Source organism: Chinchilla lanigera, unplaced genomic scaffold (assembly GCF_000276665.1).
Source record: "Chinchilla lanigera isolate Chin_1 unplaced genomic scaffold, ChiLan1.0 scaffold00015, whole genome shotgun sequence".
NCBI classification, from domain to species: domain Eukaryota; kingdom Metazoa; phylum Chordata; class Mammalia; order Rodentia; family Chinchillidae; genus Chinchilla; species Chinchilla lanigera.
In genome coordinates, this window is record NW_004955416.1 from 5,024,419 (window position 1) to 5,045,733 (window position 21,315).

Here is a 21,315-nt window from a genome sequence, read left to right on the forward strand (position 1 = left end):
TATTTTTGGGTTGTTTATGTCTTTGTTATCTTTTATTATTTTTTCTCTTTAAAATAAAAAAAAATTAGTCACAAGACCACAAAAAAAAAAAAAAACTCAGAGACCAAACAATCTATGGATTTGTACTTGCTCAAAGCAATGATTATCTAACCAAGTCAACATGGAGCGTTAAGGATCAAAACTCTTTTGGAAGTTTCAAGCTTCGTAGACATTGTGCATATAGAATATTCAGCATTGCCTTTATAAGCCACACAGAGAGTACACATAAAGGGGAGGGCATTCTGCGGTACACAATTCCCAATAGGAAAAAACACATGATAAAGATTTGTACTTCCATTCCAAATGGGTACCTAATATTATCTCCCCCTGAGACAGCTGATCTTAATGCTCAGTATAGAAAAGCATCAGGAGCTTCTTCCTTCCTCCCATTCACCCTTCACTGCCCCGGAGTTATATTTCTCAAACACAACGGCCAAGCCACTGTTCTGATTAACAGTATTTATTGCCTTTTTGAGCACTTTTGAGATGAAATCCAAACTATTTCTCTGCTGGTCTGGCTGGCCCTGCTCCACCAGGCCACCCCACACATGCTCTTGCACTAATTACCACACTTCAGGCACCAAAGAATCATTAATTTAAGGCTTTCCTATAAAATAAGTATTGCTTTCACTTTAGTAAAAATTATTCTTATAAGCAGGATCTATAAATTAAATTGAATGTGGTATTTGTATTTTAACCATATATCTAACTATTACTATTAAAACATTTTAATATTAAAAATTGTACCACTGCATGCCACCTAAATTATCTGTTATACCATCAACTGTGCATGTAAACACACTTTAGAATGTACTTTTCTACACAAAAACTACAATGACTTTTTTACTCTTCACCGAGCAGTGCGTCTCTGAACTTGTTTTTCTTCATGTTGAATGCCCTCCCCATTATATCCTTCGCCATAACGCTTACCACATTATAAGGCTGTGAATAATGTAGTACCATAGGGTCGGGTACATGTTTACCTCCCTTAAAAAACTGAGTCCTCTGGTCATCTTTGGGTCACCTCCATCAGTATATTATGAGTCCTTTAAAAGTGTTAAATAAATAAAGAATAATGGAATATATGGCCCAGTTTAATGATAAATCACTTATCATATAAATATTTCAGCATAATTTTACTTCAGTTGAACCAGACACTTCATATTTTCAATGTATGGAAGAGTTTCTATAATTTTCAAAGCACTAAAAAGAAAATGTAAATGACTGCTTTTTATGTACAGCGGAAAGAGCACAGAATTAGAAAACTTGAGAAATTAGTATAAAGTTATATCAAATTTCAGGGCAAATTCTTTGTCAGAGCCTGTGTATGCTGAGGATACCTTACACCACTGATCTAAATCCCAGCCCCCAGAGTATGACTTTTTATAAGAATTTAGATTCAGAGGCTCTTGTTGTCATTTCTAGGAATGTCCTATTCGATAATCACTTTCTAATTACAAATGTGAGAAGCAAAAACTAGAGGTGTAATTTTACATAAAGCAAAGCTTGATTAGAGCTGCTACCAAGCATCAGTAATCTCAGAAGAAACAATCCCACTGAGAACAGAAAGCAGTGTCGCTAATGTAAAGGGCGCACTGAATAACTGCTCCGTAATACAGTGCTACATTCTAGTTGAGGAACTCCCTGTCCTGTTTCACTTTTCCAGAACAATAAACCCCAGAATGTTCAGGGTTATAGTCATATATCTAGATTTTTTTAATCTTCTCTTCCAATCCCAGCAAAACATTTATTCCCTGTTTATCTTTTTAATTATGAATGTATTTTCAAAAATGGTAAAAAAAAAAAAAAAAAGTATATATCTTTGACATTTGGGTTATACTACAAAACGCTAAATGATTACACAAATACATTGTCTTTTGGGAGATGTTGTAGGTGTTGAACCCACAGCCTCATGCATATTAAGCACAGCTGTACCACTAAGCTATACCCTTCATCCCCCTCCCCACTCCTGCCCCACAAATATATTTTTTGAACTGCTTTTATGCAAAACAAGTGAGAACAACCTGAATGTTCATAAATTCAGCCACAGCCAAACATTCTTTGAGTGTTTAGTGTTTGCCAAGCCCTGGGATTAATAAGAAAGTGGAAACATCCCCAAAATTCTTGTGTTGAAGTCCTAACCCCAATACTTCAGAAGGTGACTGGCTTTAGAGATGAGGCCTTTAAAATAATTAAGTAAAAATGAGATGATATGTGTAGGTACTACTCCAGTAATGGCAAACCTTTAGCGCTTTCAATGACACAAACAGCCCGCTGTGGCAGAAGTGGAATGGACTTGCCACCATCCAATATGATTCATGTTTTTTTGAGATGAGGAGGTGTTATCGTTGATACATTGTGTTAACTTGAGAAGTCTAAAAGCTTAACTAAATAACACAGCAGTTTTACATCCTGGGGTGAAAAAGACATGCCCTTTCCTACTCTAGGATGTTGTTCATTGTGTCAACTTGAGAAGTTTAAAAGGTTAACTATGTGACTGAGCAGCGAGCCAGGGTCCTTACTGTGGATTCCTCCAGAGCCTGTGCAAGAGGAGGGCACAGAGATGGTGTGGGTGTGGGCAGATAGCCAATATACAATACAAGGGAGAAAAAGAGGATTGCCCCCCTTTTTCTGCTCTTGCTGTTTTTGCTGTCTTGTGCCACCTTAAAGTGTTGCCCCTGTGCCATGCCACCCTGCCTTGGAGCCAGCTGATTATAGACTAAAATTTCCACAAATTCTGAGCTAAATAAACCTTTCCTTCCTTAATTTGGGGCATTGGATATTTTGTCTCAGCAACAACAAAAAAAGTAACCAAGACAGGAGGACACAAGACACACACAAGAGACAATTTCCTTGTGATGACACAGGAAATTACCATCTGCAAGTCTCTAAAGGACCTCAGAGAAGCCACCATGCCAGTACCTAGACCTTGGACTTCCATCCTCCAAAACTGTGAAGAAAAAATGTCTGTTACTCAAGCCACTTGTCTATCGTACCTTGTCATAGAAACCTTAGCAAATAAGTCAGGCACTCACTGGGCCCTCAAAAGGTTATAGTTCAATGGGGAGACAGACAACTACTAGTGTATGCAATGTAAAATATGAGTATTAGCATCTTAGCTGAATTTTACGTGAGGGTTGAAATAATAATTACATGAAATATTTTGCAACCTGGAAAGTGTTTATAAAATATTAAATGAAAAGGAAAAAATTAATAATATATCTATTCTAATAAAAGATGACTAATAAAAGATGCATTATGGGTGAAGAGCAGAAGAAAACTCTGAAAAAATACAGTGAGTTTGTTTGTTTGTTTGTTTGCTTTGCTATCCAGGAAGATCCTTGATGAACTTTAAGCTTTTAGTTCTTTATTGCAATTCCATATCAGTAACTTGATAAATTCAAAAACATTTATTTTAAAAGAAAATACATTTTTTACCAGCTCAAAATCCCCATACTACTACACATTAATTTTTATTAAGTCCAAATTTTGACATGTGTATAAATCTTTTGGAAACCTGGGCCAAACCTGTATCAACTAGTGGGTACATTCCTCCTCTTTGTCTCTGTCCTATCTTTCTCTCCAGTTCACATTTCAGTGTAGTTCAAGTTTCTTCTGATAATGCTAGAAGAGAAGTAGTCTGAAAAGAAATTCAAAGAGATTTAATGAGACTAAAGTTTGTACAAAAAGTCACTAAGAAAAGATATAGGTAAATAGCATACTTGAATTTATATTGAAGGAATGGTGCCCCAAAATGAACTTCTAGAGCTTCACTTGACTGTGAACCTTAAAAGCAAGCTTATATATGACAATAACCAAGGCCAGTTTGCAAAGGACAGGCCAGGGGAACAGAAAAAGAGCTCCCCATTCCTGGAGGTAGCTGGACAGGCCGAGGCCGGGCAGCTTCCAATCAAGGCTCAGTGGACCTGGCCATCCCCACACAGTACAAGGCCAAAGACCCAGCGAAGGGAGCTAGAGTGCCCAGCCTAGAACAGAGCAGGTTTTCACCTGAAGCTTGCACAAAGGTAGCATTGCCTGCAATAGTGCAATGTGAAATGTTTCTCAGCCAACAGTTCTGCACAGAGTAGGGGAGGGATAGAAAAATTAACAAGGGAAACAGCTGCAACAGAGCTGCCTTGGGTGTTAATCAAGCCATATCCCACTCTGCAAGAAGGCTTATATCAAAGACCTTAATTTGCCCCAAAGGTCTTGTTTTTACCTTGATTTAACAATTCTCACTGGTAGCATCTGTTGTCTTCATCCATGCCAGGCCCCAAGCTGGAGGTTCTGCTGCTCCTACCAGCTTGTTGTTGGTAGCCCCTCAAGGAGAAAAGCTCCCCAGGAAGGAGATTTGGCTGTATTTTTATCCTAGTTAAGTCCCTATCCAATCCATTAACAGCTAGGTTAACCTTGGTCCGGGGCATTTCCTGGAGAAGCTATAACCAGCTGGGGTTAATGAACTCTCCCTACCATTAATTCCTGGGAAGGCCATTGGCCTGAATTGTTACTTAATTACTCTTCTGTGTACAGCTTCATAAAGCAATGAAATGCCTTCTTTCAGGAAGAAGGGAGATGGTAATGGGGGTCATCAGAGGCCATTAATTTTACAAATAATTTGTTAGAAACTACAGTATGTTAAGAAGTCAGTCTGGCTCACAAATCAACTCACGGTGGCCCTCATTAAATAGATATCTGAAACTTCACAGGTTTCCCTGACTCCTATACACAGAAGTCCCAAATTATGCAGAATCTGGCCAAAATGTACACACATTCAGGTATACATAAATATATTTCTCACTTTCTGTACCTGATTAGTTCCTACAGTTGTCAAGACAAAGCCAGTGGAGACAATTTGACACATCACAGACATTTCGACATTAAAAACCTCCTGTGAGCAACCTCGCTGTGTTTTAAGGCATTTCTCTTTCTCCAGAGCTCTTCTCTTTCCCAGGATGCTGGTCTTACCAGCCGCACAGGTCCGTACAGTCAGGTTCATTTGCTCACTGCTGACCAAATCAAAGAGGCCATTTATCTTAGTAAAAAGGGAAAAGGAGATTTATTCAAAGCTAGCTCTGAGGAGACAGAGGGGCCTCATAACCCAAATCACCATCTCACCTTGTACAGGATGGCAGTGTATTTTATAACAAGGAACAGTGGAAGAGGGACTACTATGAGACAATGGACACCTTCACGCTTGTTTCATCCCTCTTAGACCCAGACCTCTCCCTCCCTTGACTAAGGAAGTGAAATTGAACATAGACTTACTGCCACCGTCTGCATATTCTGTTCATTCATCTGGCCAGAGGAGAGGTGGGTGGTGGTTCATGCTCTAAGCTCAAGAAGTTTGGAGATGCCACTTGTCTCTAGAGGAAAAAAATGTAACTTTTAAAGTTCCATTTCGCCATGCCAGTTACAATGGCAGATGCAGGGAAAAGCTGCAAATCCATGGACCTTCACTGGGAAAGGACTGGGTCTTTGTGTTCTTGGTTCTGCTGGACTGTGTTCACCCTGCATGCACCAAGTTCTCCCCACGTCCACCAAATTTCTGCCACCAACCACTTCCAGGACTGGGACAGCCTACCTGCTTCCTCTGCACCACTCAGTTTAAAATTGTGACACCCTACTATACACACACACACACACACACACACAGCCTTTTCTCTTACCCTGTTCAGCTATTTGTTTTTCATTGTGTTCTTTTATCATATAAAATAAAATTTACTTGTTTATTTTGTTGACTTTATTTGTTGTCACCCCTATTTCCCTCCAACACACACACACACACACACACACACACACACACATACACACACACACACCATGCATACCTCCCTTCTAAGGTGAATTCTGAGAACAGAAATGCTCTGGCTTCTTCTGTTCACTCTTTCTTCCCATGTGCCTGGCAAGCACAGGTGTTTTTCAGTGTTTCAAATGTTTGCTGCATGAATGAGTAGTTAGTTGTGTATGTGGTGGGATCACACTGCTAGCCGAAAGAACCAAAGTTCCCATTTTAGTTACACTTGGGCAGGAAGGAAGGCTTAGCCTCTAGGTAAAAGAAAGACAGAGGCTGTCCCTTCATATACCCCAGAAATCAGATTCGTGGAAACTACCCCTGCTGAGGACAGGCTCCACTATGAGCCCTCAGACCCAGTGGAGGCTCTGATTGCAGGAAGGAGAAACCGTTGCCATCCACCCCACTGTGACATCCAGAGTCATGACCCCACAGAAAGTTCTGAGATTCTACTGAGATTCTTTTCCAGTAGGAAAAGATTAGATTCTTCAGAAGCCAGTTGACTAGGGCCGGACTGGAAGACAATCCACAGCAGAAGGGCAGTAGAGTTTGCAGAAGAAATAGAGACAAAGTGGAAACTTAGGAGTCAAGAAAACCACATAATTTACTTCTGCTTGGTTTTCTGAGCTCTATTTAATATTGCGTTAATACCCCAAAGTCCCTGTGGAGGCCTGCCAGGAGAGCAGAGATATTTTTCAGATGTGTGCTACTCCTATATCCATGCCCTTGGGGCCTTAAGGAAAGCAAGATGGTTTAGGGAAAAAAAGGACTTTAGAACAACAGATAACCTTCTTTTCTTTGCAGTGTTTTGTACAAATTTATAAGTAGATTTTTGTTGGTAAACTATCTCTAATGTATCTTCTAGCAGGACGTATATGGAATTTTCTACCCTTATCCCTGTATCCTCAAATATTTCCTTACTGAGGTGTAATCAGACTGTGTGCAGAAGAAACAGAAGGCTGGCATTGTTTGTGGATGAATTAGGGGGATTGGAGGGAGGAAACACATTAATTTAATTTCTGTTTGGGGGACTCCTATCTCCGTTACTCTGTGTTCCATGAATATACCCATTTCTCTACTTCATTAGATACATCTCTGCTGGCAATTTAGAGGATCTACAATGGAAGACCAAAAGGAAGATCAGCAAGATTACAAGTAAGTAATCATAATTACACAAAGTCACATCCAAGGACCAAAGTGTGAAGTAGGTCTGTTGGTAATTCCTTCACTTATTGTCTGGTTTCTCTCTTTCTTCTTCATCTGTCCAACCAGCCCCCATGCACCCTTCCCAAGCACCTCATTCTTTCATAAAGTGATAACTATTGTAAATTCTCCATCCAAGCCAGCTTTTCCAAGGTAATGCTCTGTTTCCCAGTATCATTATTCCTGCTCAAAACAAAGTCCCTAAGCTTTTTGACCCTATTCCTGGTTAATTGCTTTGGAAGCAAACCAATGAATTAATTCACAAGCAATAAAAAGAAAAGTTTATTGAGAGCCTCCGATGTGTCAGGTGACCTTTCTACACTATTCTAAAAGTATCAATTATTTCACTCAAATTTATTTTTAAAAAGATACTTCTCTGCTTGAAAGCTCAGCCTGAAGCAATTCTGTGTGTGCTCAGTGGAATGGCTGTCATGATAGAATCCTAAACATCCCAGTAGGCAAAAGGAAGGAAAGGAGAGGCAGGACAAGAGAGGGAAAGATAGAAGCAGGTAGAAATCTTTCTTACCTCTGCATAAAACTAGGCTCAACCAGAAGTGATGCACCAGGTGCCTAGGTAAAAATACCCATAAAAGTGTATTGCATAAGCAGATTTTGTGAACAATTTAAGAAAAGGTTGCTAGGGGAAACAATTCTCTCCAATGCAAGGGACTATTTAAGGAAGTAGATTTTCATTAAACCTATGTGGTGGTGTATCACAGACTGATCAGACCCACAACATCCCAAATGAGTGGATGACAAAGGTTTAAATGAAAGAGAGAAGTGCTATGATTTTAGGGCTCCAGGAGGATTGGAACCCTCTCACAGAATTCAAGATTCTCTGGAGGCTGAGGCAAAGAACTGCTCTGGGCAGCCTATATTTATTTGGTTTTAAAGCAGAGGAGGCTGATACTGAGGAAAGCGTGGGAACTGAGCAGGACCTTAGGAGTCAGTTCAAAGACTTCCCCAGGAAGTAAATTATGCTAATTAGGAGCCTACCTTATTTCCAGGTTGACATTCACCACAGGAGTGAGACACCTGCAGTTACAGTCTTATTTAGTTAATTGGAGTTGGAGCCAAGCTTCCTCAGCTATGGCCTTTCCTTGTCCTTTGAAGCATCACTGGCCTCACAGGCCCCTACAGACCTCAGCCAGGAACCCTGATTCATAAATGTTCACTTACTGTGAGTCCGCTGCCCATCTCCAAACAAGGGACCTAGGCCTGAGACAGAGTCATAAGTAAATATAGAAAGCTAATTAATTAATTTTAAATCTGCTTGGAGCCACTTCATAGTGGTCTCCATCAGAGGTGTGCTATTATTTTGAGTACTATGGAGGAGTAAGGCCAGGAAAGGCATCCCTTGTTTGAGTTGAGAAATCTTGAAACACTTTATAGAGTATGACTAAGAAATATAATTTTTTAAGAATGATAAAATGAAACTATGGTCCCATGAAGAGCAAGGCTGAGAAACTGTCTTCTTGATATCCCTCTTGGCCCAATAATTATTGATCTTAAAATAACTAGTTTTTATTCATCTGGGGACTTAATTTATAGGTCAGAGAAGATGGAAATTTTAAGGTTGGCCCAATCAAAGAGGAACATTATCAGTTTGAACACAGACCTTGAAAAGGACATGCAGAAAATAGATGAGGCAAATCAGGAGCTGCTTCTCAAAATCCAAGAGAAAGAACATGAGATTCAGAAGTAAGTATCAGAGATTTAAGAGGAAAATTTCCAATCCAAAAGAAGGAGCTGAGAAAGGCAAGCAGGGCAAAACTGGATTTTTTACTTGCTCTTGAGACCTGTATGCTGTGAAGCAGTAAGTGTCTTTGCCAGAATATTAAAACTGCACATTTCAAATAGATTATTTACAAACTGGGTAATAGTTACCTGAACTGAGAGAACATTGGGGTGTGTGGCATAGGAATCAATCAGATCTTACTTGATTCTGAAACGATTCTGAGTCCATGGATCCAGTAAAGATGGGTTTCCAACTTAAACTACACGTCATTTTTGAAGTGTCCTGAGAACTGACATCCTTCTTTTATCAGTTCCAAAACTGCCAATCATGAGTCATCATTCTTGTCTCAAGCAGGTTAGAAAGTGAGCTCACTCAGATGGAAGACTCAGCAAAAGATGAGGAATTGGAGAAGGAAAACTTTATTGTACTGGAAAAGGAAAGAGTCTTGCGGCAGCTGGACGAAAACACAGCCAAACTTGTAAGTGCGAAGGTGGGAAGATCATTCAGTAGGTTTCGTTCTTCATCCTGTCTTTCATCAACCTTCAGGCCAGTTTAGTTTCCCCTTTTACATGCAAAGCCATAACAGAGTGCATCCATGCAAGGAAGGGGCCAAGTGGAGGGTGGGGTTTCTTTGGTGATGTTTAGTGGTGGGAAACCCCACAGGTGGAAATCTATATTCCTGCTGCGTTGGTACAAACTTTACTTGTGGTTTGAGCTCAAGATCTACTTCTATCATGCAAGTAAGATGGAGTTACTACCAGAAAATATTGCTGGAGTGAAATGGACAGTACTTGGCTGCATTGGAACAGATGACAGTGATGTACCAATGCAGACTTATACCTTTACCTCTTTCTCTCCCCAGGAAAGGAAGAACGAGACTCTGGTCCATAGTATAACAGAACTGCAGAGAAAGGTGGGGTGGAGCTCTATGTTCCCCAGTGTCCCCACAGCACCCTCGTTAATGGAAGAGGCAAGGCAGGGAAGGAACCCCTATATCAAACAGGCATGAGCATGGAGTGGGTACTACCTCAGTCCTAAGACTGAGGCTCAGTCCTATAAGCCACTGTTTTTGTCTGTGAACAAGAGGTAAAAGGAATAAATGAGATGTTTAGTGATTATAAGCAGGGGTTCTTCATTCTCTCACAAGAAAACAGATTCCAACAGATGCCCCATAGAAATGACTGACTGGTACCTTTATGCTAAGAGGCTAATTTTACTTTCAACAGAGACTTTAAAATGTACAAACACAGCTAACTTAATCCCCAGGGATTTCCTGTCTTGGCTAGGCATGTCCTCTACCCTGTTCAGAGAACGATGGGCTTCCTGTGGTTGCTCTTACTCTACAACCCATTCCCTGAACAGCCCTAGAGGAATCAGGAGTTGAGGGGAATATCTTGCCTTGAGTGGACTTTATCTCTGATATGTAAGACTAGTGAAAAGAGAACATCAAATATCCCTTAAGGGACCATGGATTATTATCTTCTATCAAGCGATAATTACTGATCCACACACATCAGAACATGTCCTGCACTTCTCAGTTGGTTTACTGAACGTATTTTTATTTGAAATATATATTTTTATTTGAAACTGTAGCTTGCAAGGAAATCACACAAGATAACCAAGAATGAACAATGCGATCTGGACAGCACCCCAGAAGAGTTACAGGTAAAGGGAAAATGTATCCCGAACGGGTTTGGACAGTGACCAGGAGACAAGCTGTCAAATCAGAAGAGAAGGCAAACCGGAATAAATGCTTTGCATTTTTCTCCCATGTCAGGTTTCAGCCTGAGCTTCTAGGGGCTGAATTCTCCTCCTCTGCCCTCAGTAAATAATTTCACTCTGAAGCCCGATGGTTTGTTCTGTCTTTTGTTAGGAAGAGCAGGGCACCACTGCGTATGTAACAATTCAAGCAACTGAAAAATCTCTTTTAAATCTTAGCTCCACCACTTAATTTGTTGTGTGAATTTGGGCAATGTAATCACTCCCTTCCAGCCTCAGTTTGAGGATAAAATGAGATTGTGTAAAAGAAAAAGAATATTCTTTTTTCTTCTGGATGCTAAGCCCACACAGAGTCACAGAACTTCATGATATATATGAAGGAATTCAGCAGCTTAGTGGCATGCTTGCTTCAGCCCCCTGCGACTCACACCATTGGGCTGAAACCATGTCTTTGGAAGTATTTGGCTGACTAGCCCTGGATGTAATTGATAGAAATAAAAATTGCTGCTATGACCCTTCTGCAAGCCACCACAGCCTGGACAACTGAAGTAGCCTCCTAACCACCCTTCCTGCTGCTACTCTTAATCCTAAACAAGCCATTTTCCATACACAGAAAATTCCACTTTTAAAAATACAAATCAGATTGTGTTTTGATACTTCATGCCTCTCCCAGCTTCTTGTTGCAATTAGGAACCAAAGTCTTTCTAGAAGATGCAAAGTCCTATGTAACCCAGCTCCTCTGCCTTTCCCACTTTTTTGCCACCTACCAGAAGTCTTACTTCACACACATCACACGTATCCTACTTTCCAATCTTCACCTTGGCAAACCTCCCCATGGAACATATTTTTTTCCGCATTATACTAATATTTATTAGTTCAATTTCACTCAAGTATTACCTCACTAGACCACCTATCACATTATCTCCACATACCACCACCGTGCGCTAAACTGTATTGTCAATCTGTTTTTAATTCTTTTGTTCCCCGTACCATTATCAGGTTAGTTGTTATGCCCCCAGTTAGATGTCACTCTGTGAGGTTGAAGACGCCATGTGTTCCCCACTATTGCCTCAACACTGTCTCATCCACACATGCCCTTCATACCCACACATGCTGCTGATAACAAACAGTATTTCATGCATTTAGGGAAAGAAGCTGGAAGAAGAAACATGGGGAGGGGTAAAGAAGTGAGCAAAAGCCTTGAATTCCCACTGACTTATAAAAGGAAAAGAAGGCACAAAGTTTTTCAAGACTGATTTTATTTCCAAAATAAAATGAGACAAGAAAGCCAAGAATTACAGTTTAAGGGTGAGACTAGAGCCAGATGAAAGTGACATGTGGAGGAGTAGGTTCACCAAGAAGCTGCAGAAAGCACTGGATGGTTCAACCTCTCCATCAGAAAGTCACCTGAAGCTGTGCCCTCATACTCTTCCACAGCCCGGGAGACCATCTTTGCAATAAGAAGCAATGTTCAGCTTGCTGAATTACTAGCTTCCTTTCCTTTCTGTAGGTGAAGTTACAGCTGCTGGAAGCTTCCTGTGCAGACCAAGAGCAGAAACTAGTGAAGGTAAAACAGGGAATTCAGTGTTACTTCTCTCCAAGAAGTGGATGCTTGATCTTTGGCCAGTCTAATACATTCTGTAAATGACTGACTTGTAAGCAGGTTCCTGTCTGAGGGCCACGTTGGGGATAGCAGGTGGTAAGAAAAGGTGAAACACAAACACCCTCACCATGTCACCTTCCTTTATGTGTAGCAGGTTGCATTCTATCCCCTGTATCTTTTTCTCCCAACTGGCCCCAAATAATTCTCATTTGGACTATGAAATGTGATGTACAAAGCATGTCCAAAATGAAATACATTTATATGTACAGAAAAATAGAGCAATGAGGAAACTCCATTTTGAGTCTGTGACATAGGAGGAATCATACAAACTCCTGTTCTTACAGCCATTTACTGAGGAAAATTTAAGAACCCATTTTGGTTTCCAGGTAATAGAAGACCATACCTTTGTAGTCCAGCTCTGTGCAGACCAAGCTCTCTGCATAAAGGTACAGCATCTTGGGCAAGGGACAGAAAGAGTTTTATTCAGAGATAGGATGAAATGGAACTTGGTTGTTCAAAAAATATCATCTAGAGGAATTTTAGCTTTTTCGTGGTGGTGCTACAAAGAAACTTTAAAGTCAGCAGCACACCATCACCACTATCACTTCGTAGTCCATTGACTTCCCGGTCATCCCACCCTGTAATGAGCACTTCCTGCTATTTCCAGTGCCAGTGATGAGGTAATCAGAGATAAGAGCAGTGGTGTGGGGGGTCCATGAAAGCAGAGGAAGCAAGAGCAGAAATACCAGACATCTGCGTCCTAGCGTAGTAAGTTCTTAGGGTTAGTGGAAACTATGTTAAGTGAAATAAATCGCACCCGCAAGCCTACATATGGCACGGTTTCTCTTGTATGAGAAATTCAAACTATGAACAAAGAGCTAAATAAAAGATAGATAATAAGAAGTAGGGGAAGGGCTGGGGATTTAGCTCAGCAGCAAAAGCTCCTGCCTGGCAAGAGAAAGCTCATGAGTTCGGTTCCTGGTACCGGAGAAAAACAAACAAACAAAAAAAGAAGTAGGGGAGTAGATCTTCCTCAAATGGGAAGGGGATCAAGGGACAGAGGAGGGGAGGGGAGAAAGGGGGGATGCAGAAAAGCATTATTAATATGTGTTGTGCACGTGGCTCAACTCCACACAAGGAATCTAAAATTAGGTACTGCAAACATGCACAAATAAATTTTTTTAAATACTGTTTATATGTTTAGAAAAACATAGTAAGTAAGAAGTAACTGTGGCTTCCTTTCCTTTCTTTGAAGAAGTACCAGGAAACCTTGAAGAAAATAGAAAAAGAGCTAGAGACTCGATTCCTTGAGAAAGAAGTGTGAGCTTTGGCAAACAAAAGAACACCATGGTTTAGTGGTAACTCCGTCTCCAGCTCAGACAGAGCGAATGTTCACAGCACAGTTCCTCCCAGGAACACATTTCCCCTGTTCGGGATCCTGTCAGGCCTTGCTAGACCACACAAACTGTAGAATTCCAGCCCTAAAAAGAGACTGCATAAAAACATCTCACTAATAATTGTATCACGTTATCACTTAGGCTCATACTATGAGCAAGAAGATGGATTTTATAAAGTGTTTGTGGGCAGGCACCTTGACAGGACATTCCTTATATTTCAAGAAAGGCCTTGAAAGTAACATCATCCTCTCTTTCCCCAAACATAGGGAAATCGCTCATGCAGAAAAGAAATGAAACTCACTTCTAGACTCCTCACAGATACTATATTATGAAACTCAAAACTGTACACCGTATGAATATGACAATTAGAAATGAGCAAGTAAAAGCCTCATGTTCCTTGAGTTTGTTAAGAGTACCATGGTACAAAGCTGAAATCCTCACCTTCATTTCTTGACCCTCTTTTTACGGTAAAACCTAGTCAAAATGTATTACTGTTTATTAAATAATAATCAAAGCTATATGCAGCTTCTAAACAGGCCAAATACAAACTATGGCCTAGAAGCTGGGGTTTTGGGACCTAAAAGACACCTCCAAGTCTCTTGCTGAGCATTAAGGAAGCTAGACTGTTAATCAAGTGAAGATTTCTGTCTTTTATTTAAGTTTCTGTGGTTTTTTGAGACAGGGTCTCACTATGTAGTTTAGGCTGGCCTTGAACTCACAATGTCCATATTTAACATCTATGAAGTCCAAGATCACACAGAAAAGTCTGAATGGAATTGTATAAAGTCTAGTATGGAATTGTATAAAAATTTCCGTGCTATTCAATAGGTGGCTACTAGCTGCATGTGACTACGGAGTACTCAAAAGGGGCTAGTGTGACAGAGCACATAAATTTTTATTTTGTTAATTTAATTTAAACAGCTACACGCAGTCAGTTGCCACAGCATTAGAGGATGCACCTTTAGGTGATAAACCTATCTTTAAATCGCCATCCTGTAGTATGAATGCTTGAATGCTATTTTCCATCCCTTTCTTGGTTCTTTTCCCTCTAGGTCAAAAGTCTTGAGCATGGACTCTGCGAAGAGAAAGTGTGAAGGCCAAAATAGCAAGGTAAATGCACCAGACCTTCTTCAGCTCCTCTTACTGCCCCTGGCTTTCAAGGAGTTTCCAAAAAGTAGAAGTCACCCAATACACACCCAATTTTCCCATGTGCATTTTCCAAGAATTGCTTATTGTTCCAAAGCATCCTACTCCTAAAACAAGAAACAGGATGTTAACGAAAAATCAATACCTCCCTCTTCAGGCCATAATGAATAACAAATTCTCCAAAAACTAGTCTAAGACCTAAGAGAATTCAGAACAGAAGCAAGGAGGAGATGCTCTATAGACAAAGTCAGTATGTGGCACCCACTCCACCCTTCCAAACCCCTGCAATCATGGTGCTCCTTCCTGTGGATACAAGTACAGTTCCAGATCGTTCATCACAAAGAGCCCTGGGAATCTGTCACCCAGAGTTGGTCTGGGCATTATAACACATGAAGTAGGATCAAAACTTTCAATTAATGTTAAAAATATTTTTAAATGTATTATATGAAAGACATATCACCATTAATCTCCCTCATCACAACCAATCTTGCCACTTTTTGAAAGAGCTCTGGAAGTGTACTAGTTGTGAATGCCTTCGGTTGTGCTGTCATATCTACAGAGATGTCCTGTATCAGTTCTAAATGTTTACCTTGTATGGTCATTTTGACTTTGAGGAAGAGCCAGAAGTCACATGGTACCAGTGAAGTCACATGGTACCTTATTCACACAGTGGATGAGGACACACTTTAATGTTTTTATGAGCCTGCCTTTCCACTGAATAAGAAACTGCTTTCCACTCAGCAGCAGCATTCACTGTAATTCTGATCCTGCTGGGTAAAGACACAAAAGAAGGCTTCCACAACTTCCTCAGAAAGAAGCAAAAGTGATGATGGAGTAAGTGTGTGCAAAGGAAGGGGGGAATTTTGAGAGGAATTAATGGTAATATGGCCTTCACCATAAAACTTATTTTTTAAAATTTTTAAATAGTCACCATATTTTTCTGTCTTTTATTTAAGTTTCTGTGGTTTTTTGAGACAGGGTCTCACTATGTAGTTTAGGCTGGCCTTGAACTCACAATGTCCATATTTAACATCTACGAAGTCCAAGATCACACAGAAAAGTCTGAAGGAGGCAGCATTTCCCAGTGGGGAGCACCAAGCCTGGTATCTTATGACAGTAAACACACAGTAATCCCAACACTCTGGGAAGGCTGAAGCAGAAGGATCATGCGTTCAAGCCCAGCTTTGGCAAATTAGCAACTTTATGAGAGACTCTTTCAAAAACAGAAATAAATGTTTGTTGGAATCTAATTTTATCATTTATATTGACCAGAAATCTTATGCAGTCAAAATAACTAGTTTTAATAATAACAATAAAGAATTCATCCTTCCTTAAAAGAACATACAAGTCATTGACCATTGTCCTAGTATCAGCTAGTGTCAGAGTTCTGTTAGAACATGTCCATGGTAACTGTAAATCTCATTGTCCTAAACAAGTTATTATGGCCCCCAAATTTGCATATTCCACTCCACAAACAAGGTTCCTAAAATTAACTGGACCGAGTTCTTTGGAATCAAACAAGTATGTTCCACTCTCTATAATCCATGGCTCATCAAGCTATTCCTTCTAACCAGCTGTGAGAGAAAAAGTAGAATTTTCTTCATGAAGCACAACAGAATCCCATGATGGTTTGATGACTGTGTTAGTTATTTTTCTCTTCAGTGGGACAAAATATCCAACACTCACAAGTTGAAGGAGGAAAGGCTTCATGTTGGCTCAGTTTGTAGAGGTTTCGGTCTATAGTTGGCTTGCTCAAAGGCAGGGAAGTGTGGCAGAGGGCATGGCAGAGGATAAACAGTCCATGGAAGGACAGGAAGAAAGCAGCAAACAGCAGGCCTTCTTTTCCCTTTTTATTCCATCCAGACTACGAGCCTATTAATTGTCCCACCCAGGGTGGGACTTCTCATTATCCACACCCAGAATCATGCTAAACCAATCAATGGACAAATCCAATTACAATACCCTACCATGCACATCTAATCCAGCATTACACAAGCATGATACAGCCTCCTCCCAAAAGCCACACCTATGAGCCTGTGAGGCTTTGGAGAGACATCTAAAAAAAGCCTATTGATGTTTAAGCAAGATCACAGAGAGGCTGCCTGAGCAATTGACTATCTGACATTCTGTACAACCTCACTTGAGCTATAGAACTGAGTTGGTAATCCAGAAAGTTTCTGATTCTAATTCTGTGAGCCTCATTTCTACAACTCTAAAATCTGACCATAATTTCCTTTTTGATCTCACAAGGAACTTAAAACCACAAATACATAAATATTTTGGGAGAGAAATGCCACTGAAAACTAGAAATCTTCATCTTTACATCGTTATGTCTTTCAAAATTTCTCTCTTAGGAGCCCTTTGTGGAGTCTACATAACATGTAAGTTTCTCCATAGTAGGAGGTAGATGGCTACAGTTTATAGAACTAAGACTGGGAAGCCAGAGAACCCAGTGCAGCCCCGTCTGACCACTAAGTAGCTATACAATCTTCCACATCATACTAAATCTTCCTGCACCTTAGTTTATTCAAAAGAATTTGTAAAATATTTCCTAAATATAACATTTCATGAATGCCTCACTAAATACTATTTGACAGTGATAATAGCTTCCAACACTTCCCTATTTATCAATGTTTTTTCTTCTTCTTCCAGTGTGTTTCTGTCCCCAAAATGGCAACATGTTTGGGTAAAAGGTAAGCAAAATATCTGTATGTAAGCATCCTGGAAAACTAGAACCATTTAGCCATCCTCGCAGAGAGCAAAATGTAGACAAAAAATACTTTGCGCACACACACATACACGCACACATACATCAAATCAGCAAACTAGTGTCATCAACTACATTCCTCAGTTCTAACGTTATGACTTTATTATCCATAGGCAAATTAATCTCAACTTCCCAGTGTTAGAAGCCACCAACCTAGTAAGAGAAAGAAATCTGATCACCTAAAAATAGATGTGGTGAATCTTGTATTTCTTCCCTTTCCCTTTTGACAATTTGAATTAGCCTGATGTATGTGATTTCCCAGCAGCAACATTTCACTAGAAATGGATTAAAATTCCTGAGAGCAGATAAAAGAGAAGGAAAAAATGATTGCCAAACACGCACCTAATATATCCAACACATAATAATTGCTAAAAAATGCTTGTTAAACTGAGAAGGAACTCACGATTCCAACATTTGTATGGATAGTAATCCTGAGCAAATCACTGGGATAGCAAAGTAAAATTGGTATTCATGAAGTTCTCACACCTCCAAGAAAAAGCCAAATTATGTTCAGTATGATCTGTTTAAGAAAGCATAAAGAAATATATATTCAAAGTGGTATGAAATAGGATTTCAAGAGTTCCATCAAAATAGTTAACATAAAATTATTGGTGCTAAAAGGTCAGCTCCAATTGTCTGGAAAATTTGCTTAGGCAGAGCACTCCTTCATACTAGATAAGTGAAGTATTACATATTCCAATATCTTTATTTGTGTTGTTACACAACATTTCTGTAAAAACTAGCAGAATTTTCCCCAGAAGTCCTAGGCTGCCTATAACCCCAGAGCTCAGTGTGGAATCTCCTAGGTGGGATAAGGATTGATTGTCCTAAAGAGAGCCGGTGTCTTGAAGGGAACCCGAACAAAGACATCCTGCGGCTCTAGCTCATCACATCTAACTTTAAATGTCTCTCCTCTTCTTCTGTCCCTACACCTTTTAGGGTACTGGTATACTGGGAAGTAACTCAAGAGAGGAAAACTAGATTTTTCCTAGGATTTCTGTGGGGATGTAATCCCAGAACCTTCTCATAGGCACTGTATTTAGTCTGAGGGAGAGAGGTGAGAAAGGCTTGTAAAGGCTTCCTATTCTAATTCTGCCTATGCTGCTGTACTAGAATGAATTCTGGGTCTTGTCACAAAGATAACTGTAGAAGAAAACTTGAGAAAGCTGGTGGGGGAGGGATCATTTCTGACTGGAAGTAGGTGGTGAATTTGCTCTGAGGCAGGAGGCAGCCTGGCTTAGCTGGGAAGGGATAATGTAGAAAAGGAAATGGTAGCAGTTTGCATGTGCAAATTATTTTAAAACCTGAAGGGTTAAGGAATTAAAGAAGAAATCAAGATTTCCAGAGTAAAGCTTATAGAAATTTATTAGGAAATTTAAGAGCATACGAATGAAATAAGAAAAATACCATGAGAGTAGATAGAAAACTTTATATCATAGATATCAACTGTCTCCAAATGATTAGTACATTCAACTGAATTCCAATCAAATTCTCCAACAGGTTTTTCATAGAATTGAATAGAATGATCCTAAAATATACTATATATATATGAAACAGTGAAGGGCCAAGAATAAGCTAGATCATTTTAAAGAAGAACAGGAAGTGTGGAACATGCCCTTCTAGAGATCAGATGGTAGGGTGAAGCAACAGCAGTTACAGTCGTGTGGCACTGGCAAAGAAACAGGAACGGTGACCAGCAGGATGGTCAGTTTGGGTCATGAGCAATAGCCAGAAACAGTGCACGCAGAGAACTTTGGCATGTGACAGTGAGTACATGTCAGAGGAGAAGGAAGGATTGTCCAATAAGAACAACATAGGGGAAAAACAGCTACCCAGGTGAGCAAAAGATTGGACCTCTATATAAAATATGCCAAAAATGTGCATTAAAGACTTAAATGTCAACACAAATTTTAAAATCTATGAAATTATTTTATCTTTTGTTGCCTAATAAATCCCCGCTCCAACAAAAAAAAACTTACTGGTTTCAACAACAAACATTTTCTCATGGTTTCTGTGAGCCACTTTCCTGTGTGTTGCTTAGCTAAGAGGGTCTGTCTCAGGGTCTGTCTTGAGGCTGTGGTCAAAACGTTGACCAAAGCTGCGGCCATTTGAAGGTTTGTCTTTGGCTGGAATTCTATCTCCAAGGTAATTTACTCTCATCTCCTGCAGGTTTTTCTAGTACTTGGCAGGCGATCTGCTCCTACACACATGGGCCTCTCCAAAGGGCTGCTTGCACATATCATATAGCATGGTAGCTGGCTTCCCCCCAAGAATCAGAGGGGAGCCATGTGCCTTTGTGAGGTAGTCTAGGAAGACACTGTGGTATCCATCATGTTTCCGTCTGTAGAAACGAATCATTAGGCCCCATCCACACTCAACGGAGAGAAATCTCTTGAAGAAAAGAGTAACAGAATTTGTGTACATATTTTAAAACTACTATAGAGTTTTAATTTTAAAAAAATCATGTGTCTTTCCAGCCTTGGGGTAAGAAACTACTTTTTAAACAGGACAACACAGAAAGCAATGTTAACATTAAGAACTTTTGTTCCTTAATACCTCAGAGTAAGTAAAAGTTATACAACTGGGGAAACATGAAACATTACACATAATAGAAAAGGACTGATATCAAGAACATAAAAAGAACTCCTACAAATCAATAAGAAAATCCCAGATTAGTATATAAATTGGCAAGTATTAGTATATATAATTGACACAGATTAGTGCATATAATTGACACAAAATCAATAAGTTATGATCTGTTCAGCATCATTTTTCATTAGAGATATGCAAATTGAAACCAAGAGAGATGGTACTTTACACCCATTTGATTGGAAGAATTTTAGGAACCTGATAATATTAAGTGTTGGAGAGGATGTGGGCCCACAAAAATATATACCTTGTTGGTAGGATATAATGTGATACAAAGTCTTTGGAAAATTATTTGCCAAAATAAAATAAAGAAAAAATAAAGGAACAAGATTATGATAGAATAGTGGTACATACCATAAAGATACTAAAACACAGTAATGAAGTCAACCAGTATAAGGGAATGGGGCTGCCTTTATAGTGTTATCAGGAAAAATGATCATAACTGATGGAGATGTTAGAATATCAAGGAGGAGCCAGGCTTGCATTCATTATTATTATGACACTTTATTTGGTTCCACATTTCCTAACCTCTAGTTAACACGTCTTCCTGGCTGTCTCATTTCAGAATTTGTTGCTGTCTCTTTTTCATCATCCTATTTTTGGCGAGACTGCTGGGATTCATGCTCTTGCACATAACATTTATAAATCCAGATCTCCTTGTCAACACCCTGCCAAAGATACTGAGCAGGAGCAATTTGTGGAAGCTGAGATGTTTCCTTTTTCCCTCTCTCACGCTTGAGACAGAGGACCTGTTACCTCATTGATCCCAAGAAGTATTCTTGCGCAACAGAAGGCAAGTTGGACTAAGGCCGTGGATAAGAACTCGTGGAACTTGTGGAATGAAGAGATTTCCTCGCTTTCTTCTCCAAGCTTTGCCTACGTGATGACTTCCTCTTCTGAAACAGTTGTCCAAGACTAACCTTGCCCAGTAAAGAGCTCTGTCAATAGCTTCCTGCGTCTCTATGGAGAAGCTGAATAGTGTCTGATAGTAAACAAACGGTCCCGTTGAGCACTGGGGGAATTATATAGATGTTAGGCAAAATTACAGTTAAGCAGTGATTCTAGTGCATCTCAAACATCTACAGAGATTGAACGCTTAAATGCAGATTGCTCACTGTTTATATTAGAACTTTTAAAGCAGTGATGGAGAACTTTCAGAGGTGAGTGCCCAACCCACAACCCAAAACTCACTCACTCACAACTGAGTGTCAGTACTGCAACTCAACCTGAATACCGAGGTTTCAGTTTAGGAAAAACAACACA

The 21,315-nt window shown here is 39.8% G+C and overlaps 1 protein-coding gene across 2 annotated transcripts; it reads left to right on the forward strand.

Annotated features, from left to right (window-relative positions):
- The first annotated feature begins 6,301 nt into the window (after positions 1-6,301).
- Tmco5a (transmembrane and coiled-coil domains 5A) lies at positions 6,302-21,002 on the forward strand. Of its 2 annotated transcripts, XM_005381195.2 has the most exons (12): positions 6,315-6,368; positions 6,918-6,985; positions 8,585-8,734; positions 9,126-9,249; positions 9,634-9,684; positions 10,365-10,436; positions 12,001-12,057; positions 12,480-12,539; positions 13,349-13,413; positions 14,543-14,600; positions 17,289-17,329; positions 20,618-21,002. In XM_005381195.2, the coding sequence occupies exons 2-12, from the start codon at positions 6,951-6,953 to the stop codon at positions 20,814-20,816; spliced, it is 912 nt and encodes a 303-aa protein (XP_005381252.1). In that variant the 5' UTR covers positions 6,315-6,368; positions 6,918-6,950; the 3' UTR covers positions 20,817-21,002. The 2 variants fall into 2 exon arrangements, with proteins under 2 accessions (XP_005381253.1, XP_005381252.1); XM_005381196.1 differs by lacking the exon at positions 9,634-9,684 and having other exon boundaries at positions 6,302-6,369; positions 9,126-9,261.
- Positions 21,003-21,315: the final 313 nt, after the last annotated feature.

Bases quoted from the DNA above. Each gene is read 5' to 3' on its own strand.
- Tmco5a (XM_005381195.2), top strand. From the start codon at position 6,951: ATGGAAGACCAAAAGGAAGATCAGCAAGATTACAA. The intron at 8,735-9,125 runs GTAAGTATCAGA...TGTCTCAAGCAG, and splicing joins AAAGAACATGAGATTCAGAA to GTTAGAAAGTGAGCTCACTC. The intron at 12,058-12,479 runs GTAAAACAGGGA...TTTGGTTTCCAG, and splicing joins AAGAGCAGAAACTAGTGAAG to GTAATAGAAGACCATACCTT.